General features: G+C 36.0%; 1 protein-coding gene across 4 annotated transcripts in view; it reads right to left on the bottom strand.

Annotated features, from left to right (window-relative positions):
* FGF14 (fibroblast growth factor 14) overlaps positions 1–18,926 on the bottom strand; it is a 611,293-nt gene that overhangs the window by 119,509 nt on the left and 472,858 nt on the right. For 3 of the 4 annotated variants that reach the window (XM_047720338.1, XM_047720337.1, XM_047720341.1), the window contains 2 exons: positions 10,149–10,259; positions 4,079–4,182 (listed from right to left, as the gene is read on the bottom strand). In XM_047720338.1, the coding sequence (XP_047576294.1) occupies positions 4,079–4,182; positions 10,149–10,259 (215 nt within the window). The remainder of the gene's footprint in view (positions 1–4,078; positions 4,183–10,148; positions 10,260–18,926) is intronic. The other variant, XM_047720339.1, reaches the window with a different exon arrangement.

Consider the following 18,926-nt stretch of genomic DNA (forward strand, 5'->3'; position numbering starts at 1 on the left):
GAGATTCTTCTTCAAAGAACATATTAGAATCATTTTGACCACAAAAGAAATGACTCTTGTCATATCAAATGAAAGATTCCATGGGGAACATGTGCCTTCAGCATCAGAAATGTGGTTATTTACATTTCAGACAAGATACACTTTTTTGTCCCCCTCTCCACCAAGGTGAAATTATCTACAAATTGAATATATTTATTTGGATGACAGGGGCTTACAAGAGTTACTTCCAATGGAAATAGAGAAATATGCACCTTGAGTCAAAACACTGATGTGTTTTTCATTCAACAGAATTCATTTTGAATGATCTGAGTGTTTTATTGCTTACCTCCTAAACCTAAGGATCCTCAATAAAATTGGTCCCAAATTAGGTACTAGTTTACACCAGGCAAACATTCAATTGATCTTTTTAGAGTAGGCATTAGCTTAAAACCATGGTAAGAGCCTAGATATCCATCAACAGATGAATGGATAAAGAAGATGTGGTATATATATATATATATATATATATATATATATATATATATATACACACACACACACACACACACACACACAATGGAATACTATGTAGCCATCAAAAGAAATGAAATCTTGCCATTTGCAACAACGTGGATGGAACTAGAGGGTATTATGTTGAGCGAAATAAGCAATCAGAGAAAGACAATTATCATATGATTTCTCTGATATGAGGAATTTGAGAGACAAAGTGGGGGGTTTGGGGGGTACAGAAGGAAAAAATGAAACAAGATGGGATCAGGAGGGAGTCTAACTATACAAGACTCTTAATCTCACAAAACAAACTGAGGGTTGCTGGGGGGAGAGGCGGGTAGGGAGAGGGTGGTTGGGTTATGGACATTGGGGAGGTGACATGGTGTGTAAACCTGGTGACTCACAGACCTGTACCCCTGGGGCTAATAATATATGATAAGTTAAGGGGGAAAAAAGTTAAAAAGATAAAAGAAAAAAAAAAGTAGGCATTAGCTTAATACAGATTCCTTCATTTCCAGGACTCTAGTCTTTATTACCTTTTTCTTTAAACCTAAGGATGACTGAAGTTTTCCTTTTAAAAAACCTACTTAACTTACTTCAAAACTCCTTAGTTGGGTTAACTATGTTTGGCATGGGTTTCTAAATTTAAATTTCAAATGTTGCATGTAACGAATTCTCAGAGTCTTAAAAACTCAGTGTATAACATCAAACTTTTTCCAGATGTAATTTTCTATGATTTTTACTAATTTGAGAATCTCTAAAGGAAACATCATATTTTAAATTATACTTCTTAATAACTGAAATGAAGTTTCTTCCTTAGGTAACAATTCCCTGAAGGTTTTCATTACATCATCATGTGTTTATAACTTCTTGTTAGACTAGGTGTCAGACCATATGATGAAAAATGTCTGGCACATGGAAACACTATAGTGAAACAGTAAACTAATGAGTCAGACTAATAATATTCAAATTCTGCCTTCTCTGTTTACTACCTGGCAGACTGCACAGATTTTTAAACTCTTTCTGTATCAGTATGACTGTTTTACTATTGTTGTTGCTTTATTAAGATTTTTTTTAAATTTTATTTATTTGAAAGAGAGAGAATGAGAGAAGAGAGAGCATGACCGAGGTGAGGGGCAGATGGAGAAGCAGACTCCCCGCTGAGCAGGGAGTCTGATGCAGGGCTTGACCCCAGGACTCTATCCTGGGACTTGATCTTGGGATGCTGGGATCATGATCTGAGCGGAAGATACAGATGCCCAACTGACTGAGTCACCCAGGCGCCCCTGTATGATCATTTTAATAGTATTTGCTTAATAGAATCAGATGAGGTAAGATGGTATTGTGCTTGGAACAGTGTTGGACAGAATGTACCATATTAATACTACCCATTGTTATTATTTTTATTATTAGATAAGTAGGCCTATTATTATTATATAGTATAGTAATCATTCTATTATTTCATGCTATATTGTTATTCAAGTAAGCACTTGCTAATTATGAAATGATTGACTATGGAAATACATTCCTTTTACTGAACTATTTGAAGTTCACATTTCATTACATTGAAATAAACAGAGCTCTTATGGAGTATAAGTAAAGATTGGAAATTGCATATGGTTTGCATCTAAGTCCTTTTCCTACGAGATGGCTGAGGATTGTAAGGGCCTGGGCTAGGCAGTGGGGACCTCTCAGGGTAGGGGATGAGCAGATAGAGTGACTTTTACTAGATCCTGGATTCAAAGCAAAGAGTTAAGATGGGAAGAGAAGAAAGCCAACATCTGTAAGTCAGGGAATCAAGCCACCAACAGAAAGCACAGATGCCAAGGAACTGGAGAACCAGGGAGGCAACAGTAGAGAATGATGGGTCAGTGACAAGCCTGAAGTCACTGAGACAAATCCAGGGGTCAGTGCTGTCATCGCCAGCTAGCCTTATGAGACCTCACGCCTGGGCAGGAGGTTGCATAGACCGGGCATTGGTGCCTTCCGCACTTCTATTCCTGCCAGTCTGCTTTGACTGCACCAAACATAACCTGTACTTGTCTTTTCAGCAAAGACACACACTCAAGGTGATTTCCCTACCTTAAGAAAAAGTGGTATACATGTGCAACCTCATCCCCCAAAACAGAAAGCACCTCCCTCCATAGCAAAAAGATAAAATAAACATTCACGTGTCCCCTGACAGCAACACATGTGTCAGAGTACAGCAAACAATGTGATAAAATCTTCAACAGAACCTGAGAACTAGAGGCTACGGCAGATGCTGCAGCTAATAACTTTCAAGCATCTCAAAGATTACCTGAGGGAAAAGAAACAAACAAAATAACAGAACAAATGTCAGATCCATAAAATTGACTTGTATCTGAATGAAGGCATCTCCCGAAAGTGATCTTTATCTGAATCAGATTTTTCCTAAAGTGGGGGCAGGGACAAGGAATTCTAACTAGATCTTGCTCTTGGTATGTTGAATATTCATCTTGTGAAACAGAACACAATTTGCATAATGTGGGGCCCAGGTCTGTGTGCAGGAACACCCTTCAGGGAACTAGATGAAGCTTCCAGAATAATAAGAACATTTTCCAGTTCACTGCAGAGGAAATCCACAGCTCAAACTTCATTTTTTTTGACAGGATTTCCCAGATTTGCTCAAGAAAATGCCCCAGAGAATGTTTCTGCTTAAGTTGTGTGTGTTTGTGCGTGTGTGTGTGTGTGTGTGTGTGTGTGTAAAGTCTGTATATACGTTTACATATAGTTTTTTGTTGATAATATTTACCAACAACAGAGTTTTAAGTAATTTACATGAATATGACATGCAAACCCAAATAAAACATTTTTCTTTGAGGCACCATGAATTTAACCTGTCAATTTCTGCTCAACGGATAGTGAAAAGAAATACTTTCATCTAGATCTCTATTGCTTGGTTCTGTGGCAGAAATTCATTCTAAGTACACTACAACATGTGGACCCAGCACATCTGAATGTGAATTATTTGTAAATAGTGAACATTCCAGAAGAAGTCATATGGCTAAAAAGGTGCTCAACTTCTTGCATACATTATTACAAAACAGAAAGACTTGCTTAGATTTAAATGCAATATGCATTTTACATTAGAAGTAGTTCTCCAATAAAACACAAACACAACCTGAATTCCTAGTTTTAAAAGAACTACTCTCTTTAAATTTTCCCTTTTTTAGAATTTGCATGAATTTTGTTTCTATTTACAAAATAATCTTTTACAAGAAACTCTCCAAGACAAGCACATTTCTAAAGAGAAATAAAAAAGATTATATTAACATCACCTCTTTCAAAATCACTCAGTTTTCCAGACTAGTTCCAAACTAGTTCATCTTTTTTAATGTGCAAATGCACAACTTTAACAGGTCATATTACTCTTCTGCTTGATATACTGATATTATCAAACATTGATGAATAATGAATCAACAGCCCCTACGGCATTGTATAGAGATCAAACATTAAAGCAAAAATGGCAGAATCAATAGACACAGATCCTTTTCATTTCTGTTGCTGCTGTTACTGTTATTTTGCAAGCTATTGAATGAATGGCCAATATCTTTGGCATGTTACTTACTGATGGGTAGAGGTAACCTTCTCCATTCATGGCTATATACAACCCTGTCTTCACTCCCTGGATGGCAACAACGCGCAGTCCCACTGGTATGAGGTTGAACAGTGCTGCAAAGATAAACAACCTGTCACAAATGGGCTGGGATAAACAAAGCCTGGCCATCATTTTTCCCTCCCTCATTTCTTTTATTAAAAAAAAAAACTGATAATCTTTGTTACAACCTTCTGAGAAGTTCCAATTAATTAACTTTTATTTCTCTTTATAACTAAGATGTTTCTGCAATGGATAAATTTAGCACTTGAGCTTCAATTTGTATACCTTAATGGTCTGCCTATAGCATTCCAAAGAACTGACAGACTAATAAACAGAGTCAACCCTGGAATCCCGATTCTAAGATCACAGTGTCTGACCTCATTTGATACCAAAAGAGACCAGCTATGAAGATTCTCGAAGAGTGGAATTCAAAAAGTCAATGTTCAATGCTTATTCTGGTCTTTCATGCAGAAGGTGTGCTTTATCACTGCAATGTTGGACAGGTCACATGTTAAAAAGGTAATTCCAAAACAGAATTACTCTTGCTGAACAAATATGAGATGCCAGCAAAGCCCAGAAAAGACGTGCACTGCCAATGTACTCAATTTAGAAAGAATTAATCATACTGAACAGCATGCACATTTTAGAGAGACATTTCCTTTACTAATATCTTATAAAGCTGTGAGTGATAACTAAAATAAAAGAGGGAAAAGTGTTCAATTTTACCCATCCAAGATAAAAACTCATTTATAGTTCCATGTTTCGTTTCTTCCCTTATTGTCAAGGAAAGTATTTTTATATATTTTTACATAGTACAGAAAGCAATGTTATCATTGATTTCTTATAAAGTCTTAACATTCCTTTAACACATTTCCATGCCAGGGTTATATGTTAACTCTTCAGTAGGAGTTCTAGCACCTTTCTTAGTAATAACTGCTTGATGGTTTGGGCGGCTTTATTGTAGATATGTTTATAAGAGTAGTGAATTATCCACAGTGTGGTTATCTGCTCCCATGGTCTTAACTGAAGACTAATTCCAAGCAACTGGACCAGGCCTGAACAGGCAACGACAGCACTGAGATGCTGAAGTGAATAAGTAAACAAAATACCTATTTTAGGTTCTCAACTGTTTTCCACAAAGACAGATCATTGGGAAAACTGGGCCACATTGACTTCAATCCATGAGTCTACTCAGTACATAATTAAAAATGGACTTTATAAATTAATTTTTATTTAATTAAATAAAATTATGCATTGTCAGGCTGGGGGGAAATTATACCCTCTCTTTCAATTATTACATGTTACTGATCCCAAGATCTCAAGATGTCTGTGACAAAAGGAATATGGTGGGCCATGGCCATAGATAATTACACCTACAGGGACACTCAGAGGAGTGTATATGGTTCAGTGGATATTAGCTTTCATGATGCAAACTACTATTGAGACATCTTCCATGGGATTCTAGGGGCTTATGTTATAGAAGAATGAGGTTTATGCTCGCTCACTTCTATTAGTAAAACAGTAAACAGGAGTGGGAATCATTGAGCAGTTATGAGGTACTTGTGTCATTGTAACTCAGTATTCCTTCTTCTTGGGAGACGGCCACTGGCCAATTCCCCTCTTGGCCAGAACACCTAGACTGTCCCATCTGCCTTATATTTTGAAAGGATGGGCACCATAGAACAATTTCTGATTGATACGCAAAAGTTTTAGAGAAAAAAAACACAATTATATGACTGTCCTTGAAAACCATTCTAACTTAACCATTCAAACTTAATTATTCTCATCTTTATATACTCTTAATAGTATTTATAGGTGCCATATATTTGCTATAGGCCAGATGTTATAATTCTAGAAAGTAAGAACATATGAAGTAACCAAAATAATGTGGTATAGGAAAGAGAAAAATTATAGATGATAGTCTAAAATGATCATATAAAAAATACATTTTCCTTAGGAATTTGGTTGGGACCTGAATTATAAAATGTCAGTTATTATCATTTACAGAATGATAATACAAAGTGAATCCATATAACCATTTCCTGTGGAAGCCCGTTCAGAGCTGACCATAAAGAATTCATGGTGTTAATTAAATCTGCAGATACCCACATTAATTGAGGCATCATTTTATTTTTCTATTCTTTTTGTATTTTATGTAATTATAAAGCAATGTCTCAAGCCTAGGGAAGTCAGAACAATAAAACATTCATGCTACTTTGTTCTGTGAGACACTCTAGTTTTCCATATAATAGTGATTTTCAATTCTGGGTATACTTTAAAACTAGCTGTATTCATAAGAGAGGACAGCCCTGCCCAACTGCGGACTAATTAAATTAAATAAGAATCTCTGGAAGAGAGGTTTGGGTTTAGGGCATAAGGAGTTCTTTTTAACTTTTTTTTTTTTTTTAAAGTTCCTCAAATGACCCTAAAGGACAGCCAGAGTGAAAATCACCATCCCAAGGCCTGTGGGTTGGTGGTCACTGTGAGTGATGGGCAATTTTTACATATCAAATGATCAGGTAGAAATTCCTAAGATGATAGGGCTTGGTGCATGTGAGGTTTTAATATCGCTATAGTTACTGGCATATTGATATTTCTATAGTCATATTCCACATAGAGCATTTATTAAGTCTGGTAATGGGAGTAAATTAAGTTTAAGAGCACAGGAAAACCTCGTGGCATCCCTGAAACAACGGGGGGGAAAGAAAATCACCTCTTAATCAAATGCCATAGCTCTTGGTAATGCTAACCCTTAGTAGATAGAGGGGAGGCTGTATGAGCTCTACACGGATACGCCCCTGAGGTGAATCTGGTGATGTAGTAATCTGGGTGCTCATTTCTTTCTGTGAAAGATCTTTCTAGGGTACATGGAAGCCAATAAGAAGCGGTCAAGTTGCTACAGTATCTTCTTTGTTTGGACCAATCGTCCATCATCAACCGTCGTCTTACCATTTGTCCTCCCAGAAATTTCTAGATCTCAGGCTGGAAAACCCAGGGAGGACTTTAGCGTTAGGCTCACCTGCCTGCTGGCCTGTCTCTTTCTTCTCAAGTCATCTGAAAATTTTGACAAAGGGCAGCTTCGTAGGGTGGTTCTGACTTTACCTAGTTCTTAATAAGCTCATGTTTAGCTGTGGGAAATGAGTCCAACTCAAATCACGAAGATTTGAAGGTTGAATCCTCAGTTTTGTTGTTTGTAACCTCTACTATGGCATCATGGTGACTCTTAGGGCATTTCTCTTTATTTTTCCTACTTACAGTTGACTAATTCTTATTTTGTATTCAAAGAATTATCAAAAATCTAAAACACATGTGTGAATTACTACATCATACCCTAATGCAAACCAAAAGGGCAATGTTCCCATGAGGACCTGGTTGCCAGCATCTTTATTGCTCCCCCGCTTTTTACAGAATATTGTTCACAGTTTATGGTTTTCTCAAGACTCATAAGACTGCTATAATGAACCAGAGAAAAGGAAATTATCTTAAATTCCACCTAAAAAAAGCTGTGGTTTTCAATTGCAAAGGGATGGTACCCAAAAGTAGAGTTAATTAGTAACTCCCACGGCTTTTTATAAAGCTATTGTACTCCTGCCATGTTTTATTAAATTTTAGGGTCATGCAATTTTTATAGCCTTTTGAGAAGTGAATCTTTACCTCACCTTGTTTTGCTCTCTTTGCTATGTCTTTGCAAATGTTGAAATGGTAATAAAACTAACCTAATGAGCTAAATGTGCCCAGAAAGTGCAGTGTAACTTGTAAGAAAAGCAGCTGCGGCGCGTAGTGGCCCTTGAGTGAGAGCACTACAATTTGGTTCTGGTTTGCTTGGACACAGGAGCTGCTGCTCCCGCTTCATTCTTCACCAGCATTTAAGGGGGATGAGAGAGGATTCCAAGTGTTGCTCCAAGATTCCTGTTCCTTCTAATACGGTTACATAGCAGGAGAAAAGAAGCCTTACACATTTAGAGAACAGAAGGTTGTATCTCTTTCAGGGTCTCAGCTGTCCAGTGTAGTATTGAATATGGTTCAGATAACCAGATACAATTACGTGTGTGTGCATATGATGTCTACATCTGCACATTCACAGTTTAGAAAATACTGTGCTGCTGATCGAGTTCTGAAGCAATATGCTGTAGAAGACAGCATCTACCTAACACTTCTTAATTCAGTATTGATTTCTATCATTAAAAACAACCAACTTGTTTGGCATTACAAAAACCAAAGAAGAAGGTAGAAAAGAAATGCATAAAACCTTTGAAGGAAATTATTTTTCTGAGAAGTCCAACTAAACAGCATTTTATATAGCTATGGTTTATTTCCTTTCTTGAAAACTTTGTCATAAGGGATGGCCTCAACCTCTAGGTCAGAATTTCCTAATTCTTTCAGGTATCAGAATTATGGAAAACTAGTCCTCACTCTCAGTCGAACTTTGGCTGAAGGAAATCAAAGAACACTGAAGACATCAGAATTTGTGAATCTCGAGAGTCCATAACCCCACAAGTATAAGACATAAGAAAAAGAGAATGCCTTTTGTCAAAGAATGGGTAAGGAGTTCAAGATAGAAGAAAATGAGCAGACATACATGTATTAGCTTGAACCAGAAGAAACTGACATCTTTTATTGATCAAAGATGGTCAAGTCCTTACACTTTCAAAAAGTTCAACCTAATAGCAAAATCCCAACAAGTAATCAAATGGTTGACATCAGTTTTATGAGTAAAAATAACTTCTCTTTTTTCCTTGTGCTTGAATTGCTTTACCTTCTCTTTCTTTAAATAGAAGGAGGAAATAAACAACAATGACAAAGAATCAATGAACAAATATGATAGAGAAAAGTTTAAAAGGACAAAAGGGCAACATAATAGATAAAGAGAGAAAAAGGTAAGAAATTGAAAAGGAGGGAAACACAGACAAACAGAAAAAATTTAAAGTTGAAAGAAAAATTTTAAATGAAGTAAAGTCCAAAGTCTAAAGAGTAAACACAATGGCTAGAAAAATACTGACATTACACATAGGGACACCAAATGCAAAGGCAGTCTACTTTATGTTATTAGTTATTCTTTATGCTATTGAAAATTTGATTACTAGAATTGAAAACAGAAAGTGCCTGTAATTTGTGTATTCAAATCCTCCCTTCTTTTCATGGAATGATGTTCTGTAAATGAAGGATAAATGCTAAATGGTTTAAATGATTCATATCCATTCCTGATCCACTAGTAATATGTGAATAGGTATTTCCAATAAAATCAGTTTTGCTTTTCATTGATTCTCCTGAGCAGTAAAAAGTGTCTATTTTAGAACTGATGTGCTAAATTAAAAGGAATCTAATGCCAGTATAAACAGGAAATGGGAAAGGAACACACAGACAATTGAATAAAGAGGGATACCAGAATGAAAATACAAAGAAAAGTTATATATTAAAAATAGTAAAATGAAGACAGACACTAATACAATGGAGGGTCAGTGGTTTTTCAATTAAAGACAAATCATCAGAGACCCAATTCTGTAAAGCAGTGAAACATTTTGTACAATGTCTTTAAACGCACAGAGCCTTCATGTCCTCTCTCTAAAAAAGATACTACCTTTTCTTGTTGAAGACACATTTGAAATATTACATTTCTATTCTTTGAAACAACTAATCCGTATAGCTCTTTAATTTCCATAATTATCATTAAAAAGCTACAGGTTTGATAAAAATATTTCAAAGGTAAACATGGATTCGTCTTTCATCCAAATGCACTAGTGTACTTACTTGACTTTTATGAGATGAAAGTAACAACAATGCTGGATCTGCCAATTGTTTTGAGAAAAAAAAAAAAGAGAGAGAGAAACGAATTATCTTAAAAGGACAGGCTTTGTGTGTTGCTCTGCTCCTGTTTTCATCCACGTGGTCTCAGTAAAATTGTGGATGGCCTTCTAGTGTGTAACATTCACAAAAATGAACCAACGTAACAAGTATTTGTAAATGTAGCTTAGAAAGTCATTTATGTAGCAGTGTATGTTCTACCGACTGTGTTAACGGGAGGCCTGAGGTCGTCACTTACTAGAATTAGTGCTGTCATCCTTGGTTCCATCGAGAGCTCCATCGGGGTGCATTTGCAAGTAGTAGCCTTGCCTGCAATATAACCTGGTCACTATACCCTTGAGCTGGGGATCTGAAAGGCAAACATAGTTATCATAAGCCTCACAACGTGTCACAATAGAGTTTCTTATTTCTTTTTCTGATTTTTTTTTTTTCTTTTTCAGAAGAGGGCATTTGATAGAAGTAGCACCTTTGATTCTGTGTCTCCCAGATTCCTCTGTATTTATCAAACCTGGCACATACTAATCGTAGAAGGTCAGAAGCTGCATGTGTCAGCTGCAGAAACTGGGTCATTTTATAAAACTAACATGTGGATTTAAATGATTAATTAGAACAATTAAGCTACCAAATCTATTGGTGTAATTTTAGTTAAATCCTGAACTAATTAGTTTAATATCATTCAGGATAGCCATGCAAGAGTTTTGCAAACTTCTGGTTCTAAGAAGCCTTTAATAAGGCTTTTTAATGGATTTTTCTTTTTATTTAATTTGACCAGTAATCCCAAAAGGTGAAAAACCTGTATTTTTTTTTTTTAAATCAAACTAGCATTTTGATATGCATTCTTAGGAAAAAACCTCATTATGGAGAATGTTTCTTTGATGTCTAAAGGGTCATTGTCACTGGCCTGGGAGCATCTGGTACTTATGCATGACCCATAGAAAAATGAGAAAGTTGATTTCTAAGCTCAAGGTAAGACACAATAACAAACCTCTGCTGTGAGTTCATCTCTGTGACCATGATCCAGACATATTAAACTGATGTACAACTAAAAAGGAGAGTGAAATTATTTGATTTGATTCTTAACCAAAAGGGCCAAGGATAGAGGACAGTGGGAGTTTATTAAAATGAAAAGGGAAATTATATGGTAACAGACTTCTTATTTGATGCATTGAAAAGATAACCAGTGAAGTGACTCAGGCTTTACAAAGGGCCAGTTGTACCTTTGAAAATAAATATTTACATATGGCTTTTCAAAGGTCATCCCCATCTCATGATTGGATTTGATGTTGGACATCATAGTCCTCACCATGGCAACTGGCACCTCTCCACTACTGCTGAATGGGACTTGCAAATGCGATCAGATCATGCTATCAAAACAGTAGATTGGTACAGAACAATGAAGTCAACCATCTTGTAATTGACAGAAAATTTGTGGATTAGCCAACAGGTAAAAACAAAAAAATACACATGCCAAAAAAAAAAAAAAAGTTGTTCCAAACCAGAATACCCTTAGCCTTTTTGTTTAATGCTCAAAAAATTAAAGAGAATGTCAATATCTATTGTCACGTACATATGATATAACTAATAATTTCAAAAATAACCTTATGGTACACAGATTTTCTTCGAAGGTCATATGAGAATGAAGAAAATCTGGGGAATAATGCATGAACACCACAGCATCACATCAGTCTGACTAAATATAATAGAATGTAGATGCTTCTAGAAGACGAGGATTAAAAAAAATCTAAGTGATTATTGGGATTGTGTGACATTTGTTCCTTATTCTGTAGTATATACCTTTAAAATTCACACACAGTTCTAAGATGTGCATTAGTGGGAAAATTACTCCTGTGCCTTAGTCCACCCATTTCTCAGTAAAATTGGGCTACTGCTCTCTAAGTATCAAGGACTTCTTTTCTTATTTATGCTGCAATGTATTTATGCTCATCACTGGAAATAAGTGGCATGGAAAAGAAGAGAACAAAGGTAAAACGGCAGGTTCTTAATTGTCATGATGACATACAGAGGATTTCAGAGATTGATAATTCTTCTGTAAAACCTTTATGTTCTGAATGACTTACTTTTGAATTCTACATTTTAGCTTACTACATCTTCTAGACCTGAATTAAGTAGGTCAGGCAAGGCAGTCCAAGACATACAACTCCCACAAGCTCCCTCACACTTTAACAAAAAGAACACTTTTATTTTTCCTTTTCTATGATCAAAAAGACAAGGGATAACAGGTATTGGTAAGGATGTGGAGAAGGGGAATCCTTGTGCATTGTCGGTGGGAATGCAAATTGGTGCAGCCACTGTTGAAATAGTATGGGTTTCCTCAAAAAATTAAAGATTGAACTACCACTTTCAACTGATCCAACAATCCCACTTCTGGGTACACAGCCAAAGGAAGTGAAATCAGGGTCTTAAAGAGTTATCTACACTCCCATATTCACTACAGCATTATTCACATTAGCCAAGATGCAGAAACATACAAGTGTCCATTAGTGATTGAATGGATAAAGAAAATGAGGTATCTATATACAACAGAATATTATTCAGCTTTAAAAAGAGGGAAATTGTGTCATTTGTGACAACATGGATGAAACTAGAGGACATAAGACTGAGCTCTTTGTCATGACACCTGATTTCTGATAAGGAAGTATAAGCAAAATACAAAACTTGTGTTTTCGAATTCTCACTAAATTTCAAAGAAACGAGATGAAATTGGGATCCATGTATCAAGTTTCACATTATTTGATGTCTTCTCTTTAGAAACCATAATAGCATTATGCTCTTCTCAGGTGCCAGGCACTGTTCTTAGTACATCGCGGGATTAACTCATGGAACTCATCACAAATTACTTAACGGGAAGCCCACTTTGAAGATGAGGAAATGGAGACAGAAAGACGGAGTCATTGACAAGCATAAAACTGATAAGTGCCCAGCTGGGGGTTGAACAGGATCCTGCCACCATAACCACTAAGCTAGGTGGCCTCTGGAAGTTGAACAATGGATTGTAACTTTATAAAAGCCTAAAATAAAATGCAAACCAATCTTTTTTTTCCTTTTAAACTAGGTTTTTAAAGATTAACCATGGCTGTATCTAACCCAAATCCTGCACACTTGGAGCTGGATCTGTGATTTAAAACAACATGAAGTTAGAATCAAAGTGCTTGAAAATCTCTTCTACTATCTGCCCCACTTTGTCGTTGGCCACATTTCCAATAAGTCTCCACCTGTGCAATCCCCACCGAGGTTGCAGATCTAATCCTGTAGGCTTAAACTCGTCTAGTGTCATTCTCCAGAAGGTACTTGTTGCCTTGACTAGGAGACTCATGTGAACTGTCTCAGCCACTCACATCCACACCGCACTTGCTTTTGTTATTCCACTAACCAGTTGCCTGGTTCCTGCAGATTCTGTCTTCACAATCTCCCTCCCTTTCCCCTGTTCTAGCTTCACCACGGGAAGCACTGCAGCCCCTCCTGGCCTCTCCTAGGTGGTCATCCCAAGGGCAGTGTGCTTGTTCCAATCCAGCACATCCAGCAACATGCAGTGAATCACTCACACACCCCACAGCAGTGGGGACCCATCTTACCTGACCCGCCTAGTTTGAAAGTGCTCCATGCCAACCTCTGCACGTAGCCCAGCCTGGGTCCCTGGGGGCTGTCGGCAAATATCCCATAATCTCTCACATCTATCATGTCCCCTTTACCTATGCTCACCTGCATAAAGATGCCTCCTGGCCCTTCTGTGCACATACACCCACATGCATTCATCTTGGCACACTTAACTCCATTTCCTCCTTTCTCAAGTTCACCTCCATCAACTCTTCCTCTGAGGCACTTTTGTGATACCTCAGATGAGTTCAGATTCCTCCTCTGAACACTTCCATGGCAGCATTCTTCACAAGCATTACTCATTTTTAAAATATCAAAATTTTCCATTTTGAAGTGATTTTACTACAGTAAAAGTTACAGGAAATAATACAACCTACACCTATGTACCCATCATGCAAGTTAACAAGTGTTAGTATTTTGCTTTATAATTCATGATTTGAATTTCATGTTTATTTGTGCAATTATATGATTGATATCTGCTCCAAACTCTACTGTAAGTTTCGTGAAGAAAATCAAAATGTATGATATTGCTCAACATTACATCTCTAGGGTCTAGATAAATAGGAGCTGGGCGATATAAGTTTTTCGAATGAATGTTGACAGTGTTAGAGTGTAATTTATCTAGTAATTTCATATATTGCTAATAAAAACTTGCAAAAATAACAAGAAATCCAGGATGGCAACAAAGTCTAAAAATTGTCTAAAACTTTTGACCAGGTAATTGTACTTGCTAGACTTGTAACTTAAAAATAAGTCTTCAGTGTTATAAACTTTTGTGTAATGACATATGTATATATAACATGAGCATGACTATGTAAAAATTATTATCCATGGGGGAAAATATGGGAAAGAATACATCAAAATGTGAAAAATTAATATATTTTGTTGGTTACTAGAATATATATTTTTCAACATTTTATTATTTAAAAGCTCTTGTATAATTTTATAATGAAAAAGCAGATTTAATATTAACGCCTTTTGACAAAGAATGTGTAAAGATAACATTTCATACATACTTGCAAACAATATTGCATACATATATGCAAATAACCTAATGCATATTACTGTTGTAGATTAATTGGTGCCCCAAATTTTCAAGGATTCCACATATTAGTTTCTCTTTGTGTTTAGTCACATACCCACAAAACCTTCACTATGACCCTCACTTATAAAACTGGCCATTGTGTAATGTGGTCATTTATAGCTTGAGGTCACTCTTTCAAATAATTAAAACAGAAGAAAACAAAATCTTTCCTCGAAGTCCAGAAGTACGAAGCTAAAAAATCATAATACAAAACAAAAGAAAATGAAACAATTTTCCTGAGAAAACAACCACATCAATTATATGTGGTCAGGCAAAGGTATGACTAAGTAACTAGATCTACTGTGTAGAGGACAATCTCCACAGTCTTGACTCTCAATTAATAACTGAAGGAAAATATGTATCTGAAATCACTTGCCTATTTTTAGCTAGCCATATAAAAATGCAAAAATATTTTTCAACCCATAAAACTGTTAGAGTTCTTTATTCTTTCTTAAAATACTTATGTATTCAGAATATTTACTCTGCTTAAGAAAATATGAAAACTTTGTCTTAATTACCCTTTTTCCTTGTATTTTCTCTTTTGTTACTATATAGCATACTTTACTTGACATTCTACTAAAAATGTTTTGAGGATACTCCTTGTCTGAAACTCTGTACTAACTATGTTCTCTGACATTAATTAAAATAGAAATAATGAAAGCTAATGTGAGTGCACTTCAAGAAAAAAAAAATGTTTCATGATACAGTAGCCTCAACACTCAAAACTGAAAGAAATGGAAATCAGTTCAAATGCCTTCAGATACAAGAAAAAATACCCAACAATTTTAATTAAAACAATCCCTCTCAGAAGTGGGTTCATTTAAATCAATCACTGTCACAAATTGTTTTCATGCAATGTGAAGACTGACAAAAGAGAAATCGGGATAACCCTTAGAATGATGGATCTATTTTTAATCATTATTTAAATTGAAAAAATGCACAATATGGCATGTGTTTTTATATAGCAAATATAAAAATGTATGTACATCGCACATACCATGTTTTTCTACACATAAATCTCGGTACAACTTGGCTATCAGTGCAGGTTCTTAAGTGTCACTCCTCTATTAGCTATGGAAAAATCACATGTTTTTTTACAGAGTAAAAAGCCACTTTTGGAATAGACATTTTCATGGCAGATCTAATTACATTTTGGCACTCCTAGTAGCAGAATATAGCATTGTGAATAATTTACCCAAAGCCATAAATTATCATATAATTCAGCCATAAAAATAAACCATATCAGGAACTTTTCCAAAGGGCTAAGAATAAAAGTGGGGTGAGGACACTAGTAAAATGATGAATAAACTAAAGGTAGGTGAAAACCTGCTCTATCTTTTTGTTAATGCCATCCCAAGGATAGCATTCAATTTCCTCTGGAAATTGCCCCCATACTACCTCAAGGGCCTATCCTGCTAGGAACCTTGTTTCAGCTATTTCAGAGTGGTCCCCTAATCTACCACCCAATCCAATGCATTACTATTTATTAATCACTTACAAAGATGAATAATTATTAAACATTGCATTTTCTGGTTTGTTAATTTTAACTGTTGATTCTACAGCCTAGAACACGCTCTCCACCTCTGTCTACCAGAACCTTATGCTTGTAGGTACTAGAGATAGAATCTCACATAAAAAACAAACAAACAAACAAACAAACAAAACAAAACCAGTTTTGCCCTCAAAGAGCTTGCTATCTACTCAGAGGGTTAAGGAAGAACATATAATATGGTTTTGTGCCAATTAGTCATGTCTGAAATTACTGGGTTTTTGTGTCTTCCTGTCCTGCAAATACGTTATAAATCCCTTGCTAATTTGCATCATATGTTATTTAAAGTAGCCTATCACTATGCTTTGCACAGAGCAGCCCTTCAACAAATATCTAATGACTGAATTCATTTTGTTTGTCTTTAAAAGAATCTATATATAAGCCCTAAATGATATTCAAGGCAAGATATATTTTGTGTATCTTATTTAAGAATTGGAGGAGCATGGGGCGCCTGGGTGGCTCAGTGGATTAAGGCCTCTGCCTTCGGCTCAGGTCATGATCCCAGCGTCCTGGGATCGAGCCCCGCATCGGGCTCTCTGCTCAGCGGGGAGCCTGCTTCCTCCTCTCTCTCTCTGCCTGCCTCTCAGCCTACTTGTGATCTCTGTCTGTCAAATAAATAAATAAAATCTTTAAAAAAAAAAAAAGAATTGGAGGAGCAGGGTATGCTTGGAATAAAGATAAAGTGTGTTTTTAAATGGAAACACCAATAATTTTTTGAAAAATTGTTTTCCAAAACTATTTTGCCCCCCTCCAAAAACACTCTTAATGAAGTGTATTAAGGAAACAACAGTGGGTAGAGCCTTTTCTTAGGGAAAATATTTGAGAAGATGACTAAAGGGAAGGCATGCCATATTATCCTGCTCAATATTTGACCCTCAGCTCCAAGGAACAGACAGACCTAAGAGTGGTTCTTGGGATCCCTAATCCAGGGTTGAACTCTCACTAGCTTTGTGAATATCCAGTGTCTACAAGCTCCAAATAGGATGCACATCTTCAGAACTCAGTTGAAAGCATCCCCTTCCAATACTGTTTTTCAACGAGGTTCTCTAATTGTAAGATCCTAACATATTAGAGACACATTGGTCCTCTTATGGTCCCAACATAATTAGCACTGGATGATAAAATCTAAAAATGTTGGATCTACTCTTTCCCTTTATTTATTCATCACTTACAAAGATGAATAATTATTAAACATTGCATTTTCTGGTTTGTTAACTTATTCCTTCTAAATTGTAATTATATATTTAAAAAATAAATTATAAATATTAATTATATAATTGCAAAAGACAATAAAAATTCTTGTGTATATTTTAAAAAGAAAAGGATATGGGGTGCCTGGGTGGCTCAGTTAGTTGGACATATGACTCCTGATTTTGGTTCTGGTCCTGATCTCAGAGTCGTGAAATTGAGGCCCGCATCGGACTCTGCACTGGGCGTGGGGCCTGCTTAAGACTTTCTCTCTCCCTCTGCCCCTCCCTTGAATACTCTCTGTCTTCCCTATCTAAAAGAAAAATATGTGTCCTTCAGTGACAACATTTGGGATTCAAGTCAATCATTATTATCATTACACCTAGAGAAAGCTTTGTTGATAATATATTCTGTCATGGAGTCCTAATTTATGAATGACTTCATTTTCTCCTGGCCAGAACACATAGGTGCATATACAAAGAAGCACTATACCCTGTTTCATTCAGTGTGCTGATGTGTCACTCTGTGTGGCATCGGCAGCATTCACAAATATGAACACATTATTTATGTTCAGATTCTTCACCAAAGATATCAAATACTAAAAGAAACTTAATACTACTTTGAGGATATTTTATACCAACTTCTTTACATTAGTCTAGGTATCAGGAACAATCATGCTACTCGCTGACTGAAAGCAGAATATTTCCTAGATGTCCAAGCAAATGGCTAAACATTTTACTTAAATTTTCAAATGCTATTGTCATCTTTGGAAGAGTAGAATCAGAGATCCTTCAGTTTAGTTGCTATCTAAATGACATTTATTTTTTTTAATTCTTTTTTTAAGATTTTATTTATTTATTTGACAGACAGAGATAACAAGTAGGCAGAGAGCCAGATGTGGGGCTCCATCCCAGGACCCTGGGATCATGACCTGAGCCAAAGGGAGAGGCTTTAACCCACTGCGCTACCCAGGTGCCCCTATTTTTTTAATTCTAAATATACACTTGGTATTTGTGTTCCTAATGATGTTTTCAGATAAGTATCTCAGAGAACTGTTCAAAGTCTTAGCAATATATTTGCAATAAGTACTCTCTAGTTAAAATATCAGAATATTCCATGCTTAGTCAACTAGTCTCCAAATGTTCAATGATAAACTTCTATTTCTTCATTACAGGATTTTTTAATTAAGAAAACTACTAGTGGCAAAAACTGCTACAAACCTCCTTTGGAATTCTGAAAGGAATCTCTGCCATCTTGAAATACTCACAAGTTGGAAAGTGAACTTATGATATTTTTTTCACAATAATGACACACACACACACACACACACACACACACACACCAATAGCAAAAAGTCGGGGAAAAAAATTTTACTTGCCTCTTAAATGGACAAAATCACATTCTTTACTGTGATAATCCTTTCACTTCATGCTGCTCAACCAAAAAGCTATTTTATACTTATTATAAGATAAAATATAATTGTATATTATAAATATTAATCGTGCCTCTCACTATGTTCTTCATAAAGTTTGAGGTTAATCAAATGTAACTGAATGGCTTGAGGAACAAAGGTCCAAGAG

The sequence above is a fragment of the Lutra lutra genome, chromosome 3, assembly GCF_902655055.1.
Source record: "Lutra lutra chromosome 3, mLutLut1.2, whole genome shotgun sequence".
Lineage (NCBI taxonomy): Eukaryota > Metazoa > Chordata > Mammalia > Carnivora > Mustelidae > Lutra > Lutra lutra.